Genomic DNA, 20,815 nt, shown 5'->3' with positions numbered 1-20,815 from the left:
AGTTCAAGCGGTTACCCAATGGCGGGAGCACAGCTCTTGCAGTAAGTCTCCCGAATTAAACCTTTGTGACAGGAATGTGCTAAAAACGGGATGTCTCAACTATCATGGATCGCGCATTTAAACATACCGAGCCATTCTACGCGAATATAACCAGGCGCATGGTGTTCGCAGTCGAGCAGAGCGGGCGTCAGCAGTATTTTTTACTAATGCCATATAACTTCACAATTAGTTGCAATTTATTAATCTTTAGTTACTGCTCTTAATGCCACGCTGTCCATGAAGAAATTGTAGAAAATTGAAAGAAACCTAAGATTGGCATATTTCCGACCAGGTACTTCTTGGCCGTTTGTTTTTTCCGGCTGAAAATGAAAGCCCGAGAAAAATGAATAAATATCACATGCACAACCGTCCGCCCGCATCAAAAAGCATATTTTTCATACTCGAAGAAAAGAGCGCTACGAAGACGCGGACTAAAAGAGGAACGTGTACGACGGACAGGGCGCTACTTCCAAATAAATGTTTTTTTTTTTTTTTGAAGAAACAGGATTTTAAATAGATACGACCTAGAATGGCCCATCGTGACACCACGACCTCCCTATCTCATTTGAAAAGCTATATATTTTTCGGTAAGCGTCACTCAAGGGCAGCTAATGCACGTGCGCTCGGCTTTTGCAATGTAGCAAGCTAATATCTCTCGTTCTAGTTTATCTCTAGACCGTGCCTGAAACCTGGTGTCACGAAGATGCGGACGGCAATTGTGACGTTTACAGTGTTCTGCCAGGCTCCCGCATTGTTATTTACGGCCCAATTGTGTTCATGCGCCCTTTCATTAAAACACCGTCTGGTTTGACCGATATAAACCTCTTGGCAACTTAGGGGTATCTCATATACGACATTACTTTTGCAAGCCCTGTACTGCGCTGCATGTTTCTTAGAGCATGGTTCGGGTTTTGCCTTTGTGAGCATAGGGCATATCTTGGCCAATTTACACGGTGCACTGAAGAGAAGATTAACACTGTGCATTTGCGCCACGTTCTTGAGGTTGTGGGACACTCTGTGCCAATAAGGAATCACATGTTTTTCTTCCTACCAAATGGATTTTTTGTGTTAGTGCCTTCTTTTGCCTGTTTGATCTTTTGAAGCTTTTCTATAGCTATATAGATATACCTTTTCTAATGAGATAGGGAGGTCGTGATGTCACGATGGGCCATTCTAGGTTGCATCTATTTAAAATCCTCTTTCTTCAAAAAATACATTTAGCTGGAAGTAGCGCCTTGTCCGTCGTACATGTTCCTTCTTTAGTCTGCGTCTTCGTAGCGCTCTTTTCTTCAAGTATGCAAAACCAACTTCAAATATACAAAACCAGCTTCTGCTGTCTGCGTATTTTTCAGTTCTCGCGGGCCTTCTTTATCAGCCGGAAAAAATAAACGGGCCACAAGCACCTCGCTCAAAACAAGCTAGCTTTATGTTATGCGATTTTCTGCAAATTCATTAACGGCACAGCACTAGGATCACTAAATAAAAAGTTAGCTTTGTGCAGATAATTAGTCAATGGAATGGCATCGACAACAACACTGCTGGCAGCCACTCTACTCAACTGTGAACAATAGGCACTTTGTTATCTTTGCGTAGAATGCGCGTCTTCTTACAGCGAAGTTCTATGGTGCTAGGTTCTGGAAAAAAAATGCGGGCGTCTATCGCGCCGTGTAGATCGAAAATTTCTCCCCATAGGTGGACCGATCCCGAAGATAGTGTAATACAGGGCCCACCCGCGGCGGTGGTGAAGCACCACCCCAAACGCCACCAGTTTGGGGAAAAATAAGCTCAATATGGTTAGGTTGCAATACAACCCGTATGAGATACAGGCTGACACGAACAGATACTACACTTTGACCCGCGTCGGCCATGTCTACATACGCACTGCCCTCTCTTTGTCACCATTCCGAGTGCTTGCGTATCTCCTTTCCTTCCGCTTTCCCGTAGTGGCGGTCCCGTACGCGTGCTGCCCGTCACAACCATGAAGCGGTAAGAAATGCCAACCGTCTCTGCGGCCCCGATCCCGCAAACTTGGAACGTTTCACAGGAGCAGCGGCCAGGTTTCAAAGGGAGTTTGTGAGGAACCAATTTTGTGTGGCCTGTGCTGTGTGCGTCTGACCGCTTGTGGTTTTTGAGTGACCTCACAGCCATTACGCTACCACGGGACGTCCTTTAACGCACGACCGCTTTGGGTGCAGTGAAGCACTGCGTGCCCTCGGCGTGCGGTGAGGTGCGTGTCTGCTCTACGTGCCGGAATTCGTTATTAAAAGGTGTCGTGACGCGTTTTGCAACAATACGCGGGTATGTATAACCCCGGGTGCCTCATTATTTTTCGAGGATCTACGTCGTGGAAGATTGACAAGCCGCGCTTCGCCTTCCATTTATGTGCAAGCGGCGTTTGACGTACGGCAATGGACAGTTCGCCATTAACGGGCCCACATATACAGCTTCGCTGTTCATCCACCTTCACAGAGTAGAATGGCACTCATTTTGCAAAACTCGATGCATGATAGTTGGGACACCATTTGTAGTATTTGGGGTACAGCAAAGTTATGTTTCCATGCCAGAAAATTGCTTATTTGTACCGGTATGTGCATTTAGAAGGAATATACAGGGTGCTCCAACAAAACTAAAGAAATACGAGAAGGAATGCATTTCCACTTGTTGTCTTTACTGAGTTCAGGCATTACTGTGTAATTGAGGTGCATTTTGCGCATAAAGCAAGACAACAAAATACAATCGTGAGGCACGTGATGAGTAAAACCGCGCTTACTGCAGCGTATACCACGTCCCTTACGCTGGTTACCCGCCTTGTATATTTATGTGAGAAAGTGCCAGTAGGAAACAGTGACTTCTAGATACTATCTTTAGTCAGCAGATGACGCAAGCGAGTTAATATTTCCCCATCACTCCTTGGAGGGGATCGAATATTGAGCACATTTCATTTTCAAGTTACAGCATTCTGTGTAGGCAATCAAATGGCTCTCAAATAAACTGTGTGATAACAGAAAACGGTAAGTTGAAGGACGGCCACACATGATCTAGTCATGAACCACGAGCTGCAGCTATCAAGGTCTCCATGTTGTCCAATTATAATAACGAAGCTCCTGTCAGTTGCTCTAATCACACGATACTATCATTTGTAGGCTACACCAGTACACGTATAAAGGCAATGAAGCACGGTGACGTCCACATAAACTACATTGCGGGAGAAGACGGTAAGCTGAAAGGTTAGCCACACGAGGTGTGGTCATCAAGATCTCCTGCCCACCTCCTCTTTACAAGAATGAAGCTTCTGCTAGTTTTTGAATAGCACAACTCGTTCATTTTTAAGTTTTGCCATTAAATATAGGCACTTGAGTGTGGGGACACGCAAATGAACTACGTCTTAGATAAAATAATCTGAAAGGTCAGTTCCACGATTAGCAGTCATGAAGATTTTGTTGTCATATATATATATATATATATACTCATGGGCATGGGCACCATTAAGGAGTGCGCAATAGAAGTCGGTGGTAACTCCGTTAGACAGGAAACCAGTAAACTATCGCAGGAGACGAAAGATCTGATCAAGAAACGCCAATGTATGAAAGCCTCTAACCCTACAGCTAGAATAGAACTGGCAGAACTTTCTAAGTTAATCAACAAGCGTAAGACAGCGTACATCAGGAACTATAATATGGATAGAATTGAACAGGCTCTCAGGAACGGAGGAAGCCTAAAAACAGTGAAGAAGAAACTAGGAATAGGCAAGCATCAGATGTGTGCGTTAAGAGACAAAGCCGGCAATATCGTTACTAATATGGATGAGATAGTTCAAGTGGCTGAGGAGTTATATAGAGATTTATACAGCACCAGTGGCACCCACGACGATAGTGGAAGAGAGAATAGCCTTGAGGAATTCGAAATCCCACAGGTAACGCCAGAAGAAGTAAAGAAAGCCTTAGGAGCTATGCAAAGGGGGAAGGCAGCTGGGGAGGATCAGGTAACAGCAGATTTGTTGAAGGATGGTGGTCAGATTGTTCTAGAGAAACTGGCCACCCTGTATACGCAATGCCTTATAACCTCGAGCGTACCGGAATCTTGGAAGAACGCTAACATAATCCTAATCCATAAGAAAGGGGACGCCAAAGACTTGAAAAATTATAGACCGATCAGCTTACTGTCCGTTGCCTACAAAGTATTTACTAAGGTAATCGTTAATAGAATCAGGAACACCTTAGACTTCTGTCAACCAAAGGACCAGGCAGGATTCCGTAAAGGCTACTCAACAATAGACCATATTCACACTATCAATCAAGTGATAGAGAAATGTGCAGAATATAACCAACCCTTATATATAGCTTTCATTGATTACGAGAAAGCGTTTGATTCAGTCGAAACCTCAGCAGTCATGGAGGCATTACGGAATCAGGGTGTAGATGAGCCATATGTAAAGATACTGGAAGATATCAATAGCGGCTCCACAGCCACCGTAGTCCTCCACAAAGAAAGCAACAAAATCCCTATAAAGAAAGGCGTCAGACAGGGAGCTACGATATCTCCAATGCTATTCACAGCATGTTTACAGGAGGTATTCAGAGGCCTGGAGTGGGAAGAATTAGGGATAAAAGTTGATGGAGAATACCTTAGCAACTTGCGATTCGCTGATGATATTTCGTTGCTTAGTAACTCAGGAGACCAATTGCAATGCATGCTCACTGACCTGGAGAGGCAAAGCAGAAGGGTGGGTCTGAAAATTAATCTGCAGAAAACTAAAGTATTGTTTAACAGGCTCGGAAGAGAACAGCAGTTTACGATAGGTAGCGAAGCACTGGAAGGGGTAAGGGAATACATCTACTTAGGGCAGGTAGTGACCACGGATCCGAATCATGAGACTGAAATAACCAGAAGAATAAGAATGGACTGGGGTGCGTTTGGCAGGCATTCTCAAATCATGAACAGCAGGTTGCCACTATCCCTCAAAAGGAAAGTGTATAACAGCTGTGCGTTACCAGTACTCACATATGGGGCAGAAACCTGGAGGCTTACGAAAAGGGTTCTGCTGAAATTGAGGACGACGCAACGAGCTATGGAAAGAAGAATGATGGGTGTGACGTTAAGGGATAAGAAAGGAGCAGATTGGGTGAGGCAACAAACGCGGGTAAACGACATCTTAGTTGAAATCAAGAAAAAGAAATGGGCATGGGCCGGACATGTAATGAGGAGGGAAGATAACCGATGGTCACTAAGGGTTACGGACTGGATTCCAAGGGAAGGGATGCGTAGCAGGGGGCGACAGAAAGTTAGGTGGGCGGATGACATTAAGACGTTTGCAGGGACAACATGGCCACAATTAGTACATGACCGGGGTAGTTGGAGAAGTATGGGAGAGGCCTTTGCCCTGCAGTGGGCGTAACTAGGCTGATGATGATATATATATATATATATATATATATATATATATATATATATATATATATATATATATATATATATATATATATATATATATATATCAAGCAAGAATATTCTGAAGAGAAAATGAACAGCATCTTGCTTTCTGTAAGTAGATGACAGCGAAATCTTCAGGACTGCACCTCGTGGGGCAGACCTATCGAATTATATATATATATATATACATATATATATATATATATATATATATATATATATATATATATATATATAGTAGAAAGGGGTTAACCGAGGGGCCCTAATTTTTATTAGTCATTGACACGCCAACACACACTGACACCGAGGACAACACAGGGGAATTTATTTGTGCTTAATAAATGGAATGAACAAACGATAAATTAATGGAAATTAAAGTGGATGAAAAAACAACTTGCCGCAGGTGGGAACCGAACCCACACCTTCGCATTGCGAAGGTCGTGGGCAATGCGAAGGTCGTGGGTTCGGTTCCCACCTGCGGCAAGTTGTTTTGTGGGCAATGCGAAGGTCGTGGATTCGGTTCCCACCTGCGGCAAGTTGTTTTTCATCCAATTTAATTTCAATTAATTTATCATTTCTTCATTCCATTTATTAAGCACAAGTAATTTCCCCTATGTTGCCCTTGGTGCCAGTGTTTGTTGGCTTCTCAATGATATATATATATATATATATATATATATATATATATATATATATATATATATATATATATATATATATCAATCAAGACAGATAATGGCAAATGCAAAAGCCTCCAGCGTCAGCCAGATGTTCAAGTTCACTTAACTGAACAAACACAGTTAACACTTTATAAACGGGTGCAGCAGGCATCAAAACGTATTTTTGGCACAGCAAATACTAACACTGGCAGACATACTTATGTGATAACCGCGTATTAGCAAGAATTATTCAAGTTTTCCTCACTACATTTTAGGTCATTTTAGACATTGTGATGTGTGGTGCGCGACATGGTGCGGTGATCGGGACGGTCGGGAGCAGACAACAAGGAGTGCGCGCGCCAAGGCAAATTCCGTGCTGGAAGGAGAAAGACGACAACGCCGAAGAGCGTCCGGCACGTGAACGCGCGGCGCAAGAAAAACAACTAAAAGAAGAAAACCAAACGAATTAGGTAGAACCACGAGGCATCAGGCAGCCAATCGGCGAAGGCCTAATCGGCCAGAAAGAAGAAAAACCATGGTGTGCTGGCAGAAGTGGGAGACGCAGAGGAGACGCAGGGGAGACGCCAGGAGAGTCCCAGGAAGCGACGGCAGGAGGAGGTCAACCACCGGAGCGGGCGTTGAAGACGGGCCGTCGGGTTCCGGACCCGAGCCACCAGGACTTCACCCGACCGGGGCCTCCTGCCAACCTGTTCCTGTGCGTCGCCCGTCTACCCGAGCATGCCGCCAGCTCCTCAAGGCCGGTGAGCTTCTGCGCCCGTGGGCAGCACGAGAACAGTCGGGCTACGGGCCCGAGTTCTACGCCAGCTGCCCGGCCAGAACGCCGCCCCCGTCTGTCGTGCCGCCTGCTGCCCGAGGCCGGCGTTCGAGCTTCTGTGCCCGTGGGCAGGACAAGAGCAGTCGGGCTACGGGCCCGAGCTCTACACCCAGCTGCCCGGCCAGAACGCCGCCGCCGTCTGCTCGTGCCACCAAGCCGCCTGGTTTACTTCTCCGAGACAGAGCTGGCCAGCTCCGGTTGACCGGTCAACCAACTTAGACCACGACCTTTGGTGAGACCGGCGCCACTCCTTTCACCAGCTTGTCGCAGCGTCGCAGCTTCGAGACTGTTATGTATCCCTGCCGTCGTGGCAAGTCCGGACTCGCGCACTACTTAGCTCCATACTAGCCCCAAATGTGTGTCTTGATGTGTATTTGAGTGTTTCTTTTATGTTTGCTATTTTCTTCTATTTCCTTTTAGCCTTCTTTAGTTCCATTAAACGTTTGTGTGTGTGTTCGAAACGAACGGCTTTGTCCTCAATTGGGTTCTCGGAGGCTCTGCCTAAGAGAACCATCAGAACCTTCTGAGTACACGAACCGTTGCCCCCATATTAGGGTCATCACAGACATACAATACAATTGTGGAAATGCAGCTGTTCAGTGTTCAAGTTGCATATACGAGAAGAAATTTCATGACTTCAGCATTTACAAAATGCATCTGCCCAAATTTGCGGAACTTGAGGAGTTATAGATAAAGCTTTTGTGAAAATTTCCCTCATGCCGCGAAATACCAATTTCGGACAGTGTTAGAAGGCATAGTCTCAAGATTCCTACAAAGTGGCCGTGCCATATTAAGAACTAACTGGCTTTAAGCACTAACTGGCTATTAAGCACTAAATTACCAAATAAAATTGTTTGCAGCATCCTTTTGTTGGTGGCTCAAAGTCATTTTGTGGCTCGAAAGCTGAATGAGAATTTAGTAATTTAAATACAGTTTAATATATATGAAGGATTGTGTTTTTATTATCAGTCCTCAGTTTGTTGACCCCGTGTTAGGAAGGGGCTGTGAAACTCATTGACATCGTGAGTGCTGTGAAGTACGTGACCTACATCTGTTTCCAACCGTGGAATGTGTTTCAATCTGCCGTTTTGAGCAGTGAAAGCCCGTTGGTAGTAGGTGTTCTGTGGCAATGTGGGGCCATTATTTCAAGTATCATTTCGCAGCGACAGCTGCGATAGTAACGGCTCTTCACAGGCGGTCGCATCGTGGACTGGCAGTCTCTCTGCTGTGATCGCACGGTGCTTGCGTGCGTTCTGCAGGTCATGTTTGTCTTTTTAATATTTAGACTACGTTCTAATGCCGATCTTCAACGGCCAGAAGCAGAACAGACTGAGCCCTTGAGAGTCTAGTCGCAAGTTTCAGTTTTGCATAGATCATGGGGGCACCATTGCAGGCACATATGCTCGCTGTCGCGGCGGTAACGTCAGGGTCACGAAGATTCTTTCTGAGGATGCGAATAACTACGCGAACGCACCGCGAGAGGGCGTCAGAGGATCTGGGAAAAGGCGAGTAGAATTGTTATAACCGTGACATGGTAATGTCAAATCCTATTTATTTAGTAAAAGAGTTATTGGCGCGCAATTACAGGCGTCTGCCACCACAAGGACTACCTTGCTGAACCAAAAAAAAGGCGTTATTTCCAGTGCCATGCCCTAAGTTATGTGGCTCTCCCCCCATGAATACGGTGGTATGTAGTCTGAAGTTGGTACAGTGTAAATGGTTATAAGGAGACAAATATCAAAAGACAGCCGCAGCTGATAAGATTAGTCAGTATTTCGCGAAATGAAGCGCAGACGAAGCTATATGCTGCATGGAGATTTCGCGCCATGCAGGCAGAGCTCGAAAGCCAAGTATGAGTGAGAAGACAACGTGATTAAGCTTCGTTGGCTTCTCATGTAGTGCATCTTCTCGCTATATCTCAACTAACCATTGCAAGCCAATGACTCGTTCTACGAAATATTCAAAGCGGCTATCGCCTTGAAAACGGCGGCTGCACAGATACGCACCGTAAAATTTGTGGACCGTCGACAGGTGTCTGGCGCGTGGATGGGCACTTCCACTTCCTGCAGGCGGCTGGATGCGCGCTTGTTGTTCATGGTGCGGCCCCAGCCGGACACCAGTGCCTTCTGCTTGGAGCGCAGAAAGAAATCCTTCTCGATCTGGTCCGCCTCGCCTAAGCACACGGGTGAGACGAGCGTGCTGAAGGGCACGTGCTCAGCCAGCTCGACCTGTAGCGCAGTGAGAGCGTGACGAGTGACAAAGTTTCTAGGGATACAGCAACGAGCCAATGCGAAAAAAGAAAGAAAAAGAGATGATGAATAGCAGCGAATCTCAGAACATAATCAGTGCCACAAATCAATATTCCTAAATGTTTTAATGCGACAGCAATTATACCGACGCCTGAGGCGCAATAACGCCGGCAGCGCCGTAGTCTTGCTGTCGCGCTGTCAACCGCGTATGCGCGGCCTGAGTGCAAAAGGCAAAATCATGGAGTTTCTTACAATTACTATGGGGAACCGTGTCACTAGTGTCCACGGTAGTTGCAAGCAGGCCGGGTCAGTCAACATGGAAATGGTGGTTATGTACGCTTACATATACACACACACGTTAACCTCTCACATCTCCTCACTGCCTCTGCTACGTATATAAAGGAAAATAATTTAAGTGGGCAGCTTAATTAGGGGCTAGATGAAGATCGCGCAATCCTGGTTTTTTACCTGTTTATTGGTGTTGTATGAAACGCTTACAAATTTCTCCCGCCGCCCTAGAGGATTCAAATGCAGCAACAGAAACTGGGGAGAATTGCGGCTCAGTGATTCAATTCAAGTCAAATCAATTCAAATTATTCGGCACCACGTCACATGGTGTCAGGGACGCAGACAAAAATCGCAAAAAAATGTGGCTTGACGGATACCTGGACTCCGTCCATCACATGGCATCAACAGCTCTTTTTTCTAATTTACGCAACTTGTAACAAAAGAAAACATGACAATTATGCTTCAAGCTTCAGAACATCTGCCTATATCAGATTTATATCGACGAAGTAAAGTGTGTAGGTCCGCTGTACTTGGAGACTCTCAACATGAGCCTATACTTATGTTCACTGCAGAACAAAAGACATCTCAATTTACCCCTCTCTCGTACTAGCTGACTTTTATTATTTTTATTTTTATTAAAGAAATATTGCGGTCATTAAAGACCAGGCAGGAAGGGAGGGGAACAGATAATCAATTACACACATATCAAAAACAATGAATAAAGGAAAAATCAGACATCCACCCGTGAAATTCGTCCCTGACCAGGTCGAATTTTTCTTCAACCGTGAGGCTTTTCTTTCGAGGAACCCGTATGGGTTTCCTTTGTAGCAATTGCAACGAACGTGTGGATGTCCCTTTATTCCCTTTCCCTTTATTCTATACTTCTCTCCCCCTCGCGGGTTTCCGCAGAACTACTACGTCAATCAAAAACAATAATTAATTATACAAGAATATGCAACGGGTGATCAATAGAAAAAAAGAATAAAGGGAATAGACAGTAAAATAACGAAAGCCAATGTCTAGCACACATACACATAAAACTTCAAGTGTGTTGCGAATGTCGTAATTTCTTCTCAAGTTTGGAAACTCTAACAGTTCACGGGTTATCTATCCTATACAATACATGGCCTGTCAAGTTACATCCCTAATGCGATTCGCATTCTTTGCCTACTTTTTAGTCTATCCGTGTATCTATACTCTTACGCCAACCCAGCGACCCAAGTTCTCTACAAGCTTGCGTGTGTGCTTGTGATGGTGATGCTGCCTTCTTTATTCTATCTTTGTCATTTCAGTTTCGTTATCCGACTCTTGTCATGCCGGCCTGGGTGCACCATTATCTTGATAATGGTCACCGTGCTCCCATTATAGTCATACTTCGTCGTCACGTTGGAGTTATAATATCTTCATAATTTCAAAAACTCCACGTAATTGTCATCATGCTTTCGTCGTCATATCATCTCCGTCTTTCCTTTGACGTCATTTATTTTTTGCCACTCCAACGTACTCACGTTGTCGTCATTTGATCTTGACTATGGCGCCGTTGTCATGACATCATCGTCATTTCGTCGTTCTTGCATTCATTGTCATATGGTCAATCGTGAGCGCTTCATCGCCGTGGCTCCAGCTTCAACATATCGTCGTGGCACCCCATCAACGTCATGTTTATCGTCGTCATACAGTCGATGTGTCTAGTCGTCCTCACGGCATCGACGTCATACCCTCGCCATTATCCTATGACCCTCATGCCGTCGTTGTCACGCTGTCGTTGTTATCCATCATCACCAATTCAGAATGGTCGTCCCATTGTCGTCATGCCATCATTGTCATACCGCCTTTGTCGTCCCATCGGTACCTCTTCGTCGTCGCCATAAAGTAATCGCCGTGCCTTCTCCCTCATGACCGGCATTGGCGCGCGAGTGTCATTGATCACGGCAAAGTAAGCCGATCCCGGAGACGATGTATGTCCCACATAGCCGAAGCAATTGACGTCTCAGATTTACCACTACAGATTCTCAATAAAGGTGTCTTGAGCAGTACGGGGTGTCGCTGCATAGCTTGAATGCTAATAGCTTTAACGTCGTTCGACAGCCATCGCGAGAGGAGTTCTGCAGGGATGCTTTTCCGCCTATTGTCAGCTAGAATTATTGACTGTCCCCGTTTGCTCTCTCATCAGGACTGTTGTCGCTTAAGGTTACGACTTGCATTTGTTTCCTTCCATGTCTCGTTCCGCGGTTCTTACGTTCTTCTCAAGCTTCATTGTTAACCTCCAAATTTCTGTCTCGTGTGTTAGTACCGGTAGAATATAATGATTGTACACTTTTAATTTCAAAGATAGCGGTAAGCAGCTCCTCATCATTTAATGATGCCGGCCGTATGCGTTCCCACCCAGTTTTATTCTTCTTTAAATTTTCTTGTTATGCTAAGGGTCACCTCTTAGCATTTGATCTAGATATAAACGTTCTGTTCCACGTATATTCTAGAGGCTTACTGTCCATCATGAGTTCTTGTTCTCTTGCCAGACTGTTGAGCATAACTTGTCTTTTGTATATCAAGCTTCAACCTTACCCTTATGCTCTCTCAGCTCAGGTACTGGGAAGAGGGGGGGGGGGAGGAGGCGTAGTGGGGGTCGCCTGATTAATTTTGACCACCAGGGGATCTTTGCCGCCTCCCAAGGCCCGGGACGCAGGTGTTCTTGCATTTCGCGCCCATCGAAATGTGGCCGCCATAGCCAGGATTTGATCCCGCGACCTCGTGCTTAGCAGCGTCACACCGCAGCCGCTAAGCCAGCGCGGCGGGCATTAAGTGTTGGCATTAGAGAAGAATGTGAGTGGTTGTGAGAACGTCGTGCTAGTGCTCTGTGAGAGAGTGGCCTAATCCCACCGTCTAACGCTTCATTAACGCAAAGTACCCGTCAAAAAAAATCGAAATAAAACAAAATTATTAAAGGGGTCTGCTGCCACTTTATCTTTGAACGGCACTCATAAAATCCGAATGAAGGCCAAGCTTTTCTTAGTTTGTCCATTTTGATGTTGAGTTTCGCAACTTTGTCACTAGAAGACGTGCCAAACACGCCGCTCTGTTTCACAATAAATTCCGACGTGCCATACTTTTGGACGCGATGTACTGAGCGCGTGGCATGGGTAAAGTGCGTTGAAAGAGATGCCAATACAAGAAAGAGCAATGCGAGAAAGAACGTGAACGGGTAGCGTGGTTTAACGCACCAACACGCTGTAGATCGCTATCCTCGAACTGTATTCAATGTCACTTCTGGCCTCTTGTGTTTGAGGCAGACAAGCACACGAAATGTAAACGCTGCTGATGTGGAACAGAACACGGAAGATTAAAGTTTGCATTATTCACGAAACGAGGATGTACGGACTACCCGATGAGTGTTGCAAGAAGGGCACCACCAACAAGTTGTTCTCATTGAGCACATGTCAGCCGAGCAAAATCCGTAGCTAGCGGACTCGTGGTTTCGCCACCTGAATGCAGATCGTGATCGTTTCGTGGACTCCACAAATATTACTTCTGTCGTAATATTAACGTATTTTTCTTTCGCCACGCTCTCGTCAGATCTGTTTTTGCATACGTTGCAGCGATTACGTGCTATTCATACATTATGAGAACAACTTATTTGTGGCAGCGTCTCGGGCAGACGTGATAATGATTCGAAATTATGACCGCGCTTCAGCTATTTGTTTCGCTTTGATATCCCCAAGTAAGCTGAGCTATATATATTCGTGCACATGGGAATTCCCTGATGGCGCGCACAGCATACATGCAATCATATCCTTCTATAAGCGGCGCGAACACCGCTTGACATTAAACGCCACCGTGCCATGCCTGGGAGCAGCTCGTGCGTAGGTTTCAACGTCACATTGGCGCGGCTTGGTAGGGACCTTGCCAAGAGGCGGGAAAAGCCTATTGACCTCCCCGTTCTCCAATGTCCGGTGCGTAGCCCGTCTATGTTTGCGTAGCGCGACTCGAATTCATCGATGCCTTAACGTGCCAACTTTGATTTCCCATCCTCGTGCAACAATACTAGCGCGACCGCGTGCACGAAGGAAGCGCCAATTATGCAGCGATCGGCTGGCCATACCTTATATAGAAGTGAACGCTAGGTAGCGTGGACGAGGTCCACATGCCTTTACTTTTGACCCTTTATTCAATAAACACTCGATTGTTAGTCGTCACCAGCCTTGTGCATATTTCCTCCTATAGTATCTGCGTCCAACACGTTGCTGTTTGGGTATGGTCACGTTAGTTGTCTATGTCAAGCCGCTATGTACTAAGACCTTCTTCAGACCCTAGACTCTAGGTTTTCCTCCATACCTTGGGGTTCTTCATGTCGATCGCGTATGGGCTTCACAGCAAAATTTATCTTAGAAGCCAACTAACTGAACCGCAGAAAACTAGAAGTGAAGGAAGGAAAGCCGAGCAAGGCACGGTTCTCTAGCAAAAGCACACATTCTTTAGTGTTTTGCTTTTATAGCAGTTGAGCATTTTTGAGATCTGCAGAATTTTATAAAGCCGCCTATTTCAAATAGAATAATTCTAGTCATTCAAATACATTATTCAAGGAGGCGGATATTACTTGCCCGAGAAATAGAAACACAGATTTACCTAATTAGCAAAGAAATCACTTACTAACTTAATTAAACACTCTACGGCGCTTATTACTACTTATTATCTGTAGCCGGTGAATTCACTAGGCGCATCCACTATAATTAATTTCCAAGATAACGCCAGTTTTGAGATATTCAGTGCCAAATAATGCGATAACATAGATGCGGCGTTCCAGTTACTTTTGCCCTTCAACGCCTGAAATAGCGTTTTGTTGAAAAAGTAAGTGGAAAGCAGTGCATTTCTACCGCTACTTTGATGACGCATATATCTAGGAACCCATGCCATTCTAAAACTTCGTTCCAACTTTGCAAGCTCACCGGCTACAGTTCGTAAATTTCAACAGGCAGCGTCAAGTAAATAATTAAAACGTTGATTATTGAATATTGTAAATTAGTTTATCATGCGTAACAATTTGTCGTGTAAGTAATATCTGCCTCTTTGAATAAATCGGCTCAAGGGCTAAAACTGTGCTTACCGCCTCAGGCAATTTTAAAAATTCTGTAACATTGGAAAATGATCACCTCGTGCAATCCCACTGCGATACTTCTTTACGGGATGCGATAGCCTTTCCCCAAATATAGACGAACGTAACAACCAAGGTCCGGCGTTAACATCACAAAGCGGCATTTTTTCGTCAGATAGCTTCTTTCTTAATAAAAACAAAACGAAAGAAAAGAAATACCAATGGGCACCTTCTCAGCACTGAAGAATGGTACGTTGGCACGATTCCCATGATGGAACGAGCAAAGTAAGCAGACAAATGTGCTAGGGCTGTCTGAAACCTTTGTTATTTCTTTTGCGATGCGGATTCACTCCTGAATAGCGTAACTGCAGCCCTAGTAAACGCGTCGTCTACTCACCAGGGCGATGTCGCTGTCGACGGTGACCAAGCGGTAGTTAGGGTGTATGCGGATGTCTCTAACGTCGGTGACCAGCTCCTCTTTCTCCTCCTGGTCAACGTACAGCTTTCCGAGTGCCACCTCGATCTGGGCTGTGCGCGTGCGCAGGTTCTCGACGCAGTGGGCCGCGGTCAGCACATACCGCTCGCTCACCAGGCTGCCGCTGCAGAAGGCGTCGCCGCTGCGGTACCGCAGAAGAGCCTGCACCAATACCACGGCGGCACTTTTTTTCAAAGCGTGCGCTAGAAGACACTTTCCCGAGCACGGCACTACGCTTGTCGTGGCCATGCAAGGTATGCTCAAGTCCTAGGCGCCGAATCACCGAAGGACAATCAAAAATGCCCCGTGGATCCGATTCAACACGCGGGAGACTATTCATTTTACAAGAGAAAGACGAATAAATGGGGGAGGGAGCGAAAGCTTTACATTTTACAAAGTAACCATGCCCTATATGAAGCCAAGCAAGACTGTGCCGCTGGACCCACGCATGTGTGCCTGCCCTCCGTAAGTTTGTTCAAAATACTGAAAAATATAACAATGGAGATTACGCTCACACAAAACCGCGCAACCATTTTAAATCGATTGGGCATTGGTTACGCTCACCAATGCTGCCTCAAATTTAAGCGATCGTGAGCGATTTTAACGGTATGTAAACAGTGCAATGTCGACAACGATGGCAATACCATTAAACTCTGCTGATGAAGAAATCGTGACCCTTGAACAAACTTTATTCACGCTATAGGTTCGGTATGTGAAGAACGAACGGTCTAGACAAGTCACTTCGAAAGGCAAGTTGTCTGGCGTCAGAAGTATGAGAACTACAACAGTGGCACGTTTTCTAGAACTGATGTGAAATGGATAGTGCTCCGGTTAACCCGAAGATGCGCGTGAAAAAAAAAGATGTTTTACTGGAAATTTTATGTTTGCTTAAGAAGCGTGTGCCGTCACACACGGATGAAACAAAGTAAACAGATCTACGATTGACAAATCTCAGATTGTGTCAAGAAGTACTAAGGTCATAGCCGACGTGCTCGATCTCACTGTTGAACGAGGCCAGTAATGTGGCAGAGACCGGAAATTTCATACGCGAAAGACGTAGTTACTAATACCAGTGCAATATGCCTGAAAAAAAAAATAAAGAATTCAAAGGCTGTAAATAAAAAAAAAAACTTATTTCGCAGGATCGCGCATTCTCCGAGGTGTTTACCGGCCGGTTGAAATGGAAGTGCAAGTACTCCTCCACAAGGAAAACAACAGCCGAAGCAAACTGGCAAGAAGTAGTCAACTCCGTTAAAGTTACTTCTGCTATAAAAAAGAAAAACCCCTGTTTTAGGAGCAGTTGACTCTCATGCATCACACCCTGTTTCCCATTGCGTTGCGTTGGCAATTTCGGATCGAAACCGGGTGCGTGCGATTTTAGATCCGCAAACCATGACGAACAGCTCTACAACTGTAAGCTCGCGCTCGAAGAATCCGGGACACATTTAGTCACCGCTGACTGGATGATTGTTCGGAGGTTTCGGAAAGACTTCCTTCCTACAGCTCACTTATAAAATGGCGAAGCTTCGACGATCAGTCAAAGTAAAAAAATAAGAAGAAGAAGAACACAAAGCGAAGGGCGAAAAACAACACTTAAACAGAAGGTAAAAGAAACACATTACAATGCCAAACAAGTGCAACCGCACAAACTTACTCGGTGCCACGATGCTATGTCACACGCACAAAGAAAGCTATTCATTACGCGTAGTACCCTTCTTGCAATGTATGGAGAAGACCGAGCTCCAAGAAAACTCCTAAAGAAATCGCCCTTTTCCTAAGCCTTCTAACCCTGGCAGTACACGAAAAGTTCCCTCATCTCGCTCATCACAAAAGGATGCAGGTAATCTTCTTCGCGGTTGTTGTCATACAGTAAAGAAGACGAAGTAGTGCCCGCGAGAAGGGCGTTCACGAGGGACATTAAAGAGGACGACGTTTATCAGCAAGCTTGTGCCGCATTGTTCCTCTGTGAACTCCGACATACAACAGCTGCGTGTTGCTTTAATATTGGTGTCGATAGCCATTCTTTTCCTTGCACATGCCTCCACTTTGTTTCTTTATGTTTAGGTGGGAGGGAGGAGTTGCGCACAAGTGATTTCCTTAGTCCTCCGTTACAGCCCTCGGAATCCTCAATCACTTGTTCTAGGTCGACGCTTTAGGCGAACTGTCTTGCGTACGCAACGTACATAACGGAGATTCTAGCAGAAGGATTAAACACTGGTGCTCCACTCTTGTAGGAAAGAGCAAGTGAACTGGAAATATGGCTGACAGTTGCTACATTCAAACACTTCAATTTCTTCACGTTTTCGAAACGCTGAATTTGCGCTGCGATTATTGCGCAATCAACAAACATTCTCTAGATTTCATGAATGTGTTACTGATAGGCAACAATTTCATACTATGTGTATATATATATAACTTTGCTGAAGGTGAAATTTTTCGTTATAAACAAAAATAAAATTAAAAATTAAATTATGGGGTTTTACGTGTCAAAACCACTTTCTGATTATGAGGCACGCCGTAGTGGAGGACTCCGGAAATTTCGACCACCTGGGGTTCTTTAACGTGCACCTAAATTTAAGCACACGGGTGTTTTCGCATTTCGCCCCCATCGAAATGCGGCCGCCGTGACCGGGATTCGATCCCGCGGTCTCGTGCTCAGCAGCCCAACACCATAGCCACATAAGCAAAAATAAAATGCGGGAGAGCGCCGTTTGTAATCCGCCTGTCATAGGCCTTTCTAAATTTGGACGTGCCGCATTTGAGCCTATGGATAAAGTGCGGACAAATACAGACACTTATTTCTGAGAGAAATATCCGTGTGCCCAACCGTCGTCAAAGTATGAGCGCAGTAAAAGAATGAAGCATCCAGCATCAACGTCCGTAGTATTCGAAACTACGAAGGGTCAAATTCCTCCCTTTATTTTTTCGTACTCCTGTATGTATTTGCCTGTGATTGTGTAAAGGTTGCTATTTTTTTTAATGTATTTCGCAATATGCGTGACTTACGCATTACGCCTGCACTCAGTTCAACGAAACCTGAAACAAAGTAATGTTTTGCCGTGGCGTGTGGTCCCACCACGCTGGTGGGGTGGAGATAAAATGTGTTTCTTTTTCACATTTATTTCTTTTTTTTTTTTGATGCGCTAGACGCCTAATAAAAGTCAGAGTGCAGTGCGTTGACATTTGCAGGGCCAAGCTAGGGGGAATGTAACGTGCGCGTTGAATATTGCGCCATGGATGCCATGGTCATCGCTTCGACTGCAAAGCTCTTCAAATCCGCGACCCGAAAATGTTGCGCAAAGAAAAAAGAGAAACAAAGAAAAAGATCGGCCCGTAGGCGAAGAAGAGTATAATGGCCGGACCACAAATGCACACGGAGCGCAGCGCAAGCTAACCTTAGTGCGTAGCAGGGACTTCTTTCTCCCAAGTCGTGAGCAATAAATCGACTGCGACGTTGGAGGAAACGGAGCTTGCTGGGCGTTCCGCTGGCCACTAGTGAGTCGATCCTTATAAATGGGCAGGACCGCGAAATACTGGAATACCCGTCTCTGCTAAAACACGCACACACAAATACCCGATCACGTATACAGAATACCACGCGCAAACGCTCACGAGCACGAACACTCTCTCTGAAGAGGTTCTCGCGATCAGCGTTCGCACGCATGCTCACGCACTGTCAGAACAAAAACAGCACCGACAGAACGGCCCGGGAGGTCAAGAAAGAAAGCCGTCGTGTTTACCATTCCAGCGATCGCATTTAATCACGCTTCGGAAATTCCTGGAAAAAATCAGGAGGGAGAAGGTTGCGAAACGGGCCGGCCAGCCGTTTTTTCCTGGCCGGTCGCGTCGCCGAAGGGGTTGCGAGGTGCCCGATGCCGCCACGAATATCGAGGAGGCAATTTTGTTTCTATCGCATCTTTTTTTTTTTGCTTCTTCTCTCTCTCGTTATGGAGGGCCCGCCAAGACGAGGGGTATATCCAGTCCGCCGGTTTGGTGCCAGCGGGTGCGGCGCTGGCGTCGCCTGGAAAGTGGCGGCGAGGGCGACAGCGAGAAGAGATAAAAAGGGGAGGCCAGCGCGTACCTGCCAGGGGTGGGCTCCCTTGGGCGCATCGTGGCCACCGGAGATCCTCTCGGCGGGCGCGTTCGCCTTGTCCAAGTCCACACGGCCGCAAACTGCAAGAGACGAGAGGAAGTGCGTCGGTCGGTTATCCAATAGTGATTGGGACGTAGTCACGTTAGGCAAGGTTCTTTTACGCTAGTATTGCTATGACGGTCCAGGAGCTGGGAGTACGAGGTATATGGTGGTACCATGAGCAGGCTTCAATTGATGCCACACTGTCAGTTGTTCCTTTATCTCAAACCAGCTCGGTCGAGTGGTTGCACAAGACTGATGAACTTTTTTACAACTTGTTGAGGAGCTGGTGATCCACCGTGTTAGCATTGCGTTGCACAGATGTGAGAAGCAGTTCGCAACGACACCTGGAGTCTCAAAAAGTTTGGGTTCGCGCTATGGTGTTTTGTTCTCTCACTGTCATTGGAGATTATTATGAGCCTTTTTTGCAGCGCTGATTATGTGATGCTTTTTCTCTGTGCACGCAGATGTGCAGAGTACTTCGTCGTTCGTGGATTACTGGCGGAGCTGTGCTACCGAAGCATTCAGTATGTTTAAGCCATGCATTAGGGAAGACTCTGTGAAGTGTTATTTTACGTGAATATAAAGCGCCTTTGGGTTGCCACGCGCGCTTGCAGGTGGGTACTGGTCTGAGAATGAGCAAACAAGGCACAGCTTTGTCATTGCAGAATCTATGAAGTGTGGACTTCGTACCTGCCTTCCGCTGTCACAACGGCTTTCCTTTTCGTCTGCCTCATAATGTGCGACTCTTTCTTGCAAGTTCTCGTGGGATGGGCCTGGACTGACTTGTACATAAGATGCGTTCCTCAAGGGCATAGCAATGAAACTTGGAGACGTTTTTACAGATACACCCACATATTCTTGCGCAAGCATCGGACACGAATGCAGCTATCGCTACCACTTTGTTGTCATATTTTTCTGTGAAACGATGTAGTAGGCAAGCGAGCACAGTTTTTCGCTTAAAATCACGAACTAATTGGGATTCGTCATGATCACAGCTCAACAAACGCGCCATAATTATGGAGCGGAAACCAGGCTTAGCAGCATGTGCAAGTGTATAAATACGTTTTTCAGTTAGACACGTACGACTTGTGGCCGGATCGCTAGCAGTCTGAGGCCAATGGCAGAATTGTGCTGATCGTCGTGCTTCGTGCTTATATATTCTTTAGGCTAACGCCAGACATGTTGACGCTGGTTCCATGTAGAATATATAAAGTAAGCGGTCACCGCGATTTGTATTATGGTGTCGTTTGTCTATAGCACACGTCAGGAGCTTAAAACAACAAACAACCATCGATAGAACACACTTCTACATGACTGACCGCGACGTCATATAAAACTCAGACTTTTTTGTAGAGGGTTCCTCAGGCCATGTGTTATTTCGTGCTTTGGACACTTCGCGCTTAGTATACGCTGGAATTTCATGGCCATTTCTCCAATACTCAAAGTAGAATGCTAGTTCTTTTGTGAAACAAGAACGCTCTACAATTAAAAAAGCTTAAAAACGACCTCATGATGTGTACTGTGTCAGTGCTGTCTTCCTGAGAAGTGAATCGCTCAATTATGCCCAAGCCTAATCATCGCTAGATTTTTAGTACGCCTGCACGCCGGTGGGGTCG

General features: G+C 45.7%; 1 protein-coding gene and 1 pseudogene across 2 annotated transcripts in view; both read right to left on the bottom strand.

Annotated features, from left to right (window-relative positions):
• Positions 1–20,815, bottom strand: part of LOC142584829 (mannan-binding lectin serine protease 1-like) — an 81,875-nt gene that overhangs the window by 1,976 nt on the left and 59,084 nt on the right. For both annotated transcript variants that reach the window (XM_075695112.1, XM_075695113.1), the window contains exons 10-12: positions 19,146–19,237; positions 14,987–15,226; positions 8,970–9,191 (exon numbers count right to left, since the gene is read on the bottom strand). In XM_075695112.1, the coding sequence (XP_075551227.1) occupies positions 8,970–9,191; positions 14,987–15,226; positions 19,146–19,237 (554 nt within the window). The remainder of the gene's footprint in view (positions 1–8,969; positions 9,192–14,986; positions 15,227–19,145; positions 19,238–20,815) is intronic.
• On the bottom strand, positions 1,727–1,907 carry LOC142586446 (U2 spliceosomal RNA; annotated as a pseudogene).

This window comes from Dermacentor variabilis, chromosome 6, assembly GCF_050947875.1.
Source record: "Dermacentor variabilis isolate Ectoservices chromosome 6, ASM5094787v1, whole genome shotgun sequence".
Classification (NCBI taxonomy): domain Eukaryota; kingdom Metazoa; phylum Arthropoda; class Arachnida; order Ixodida; family Ixodidae; genus Dermacentor; species Dermacentor variabilis.
This window is presented reverse-complemented; position numbering and strand designations above follow the sequence as displayed.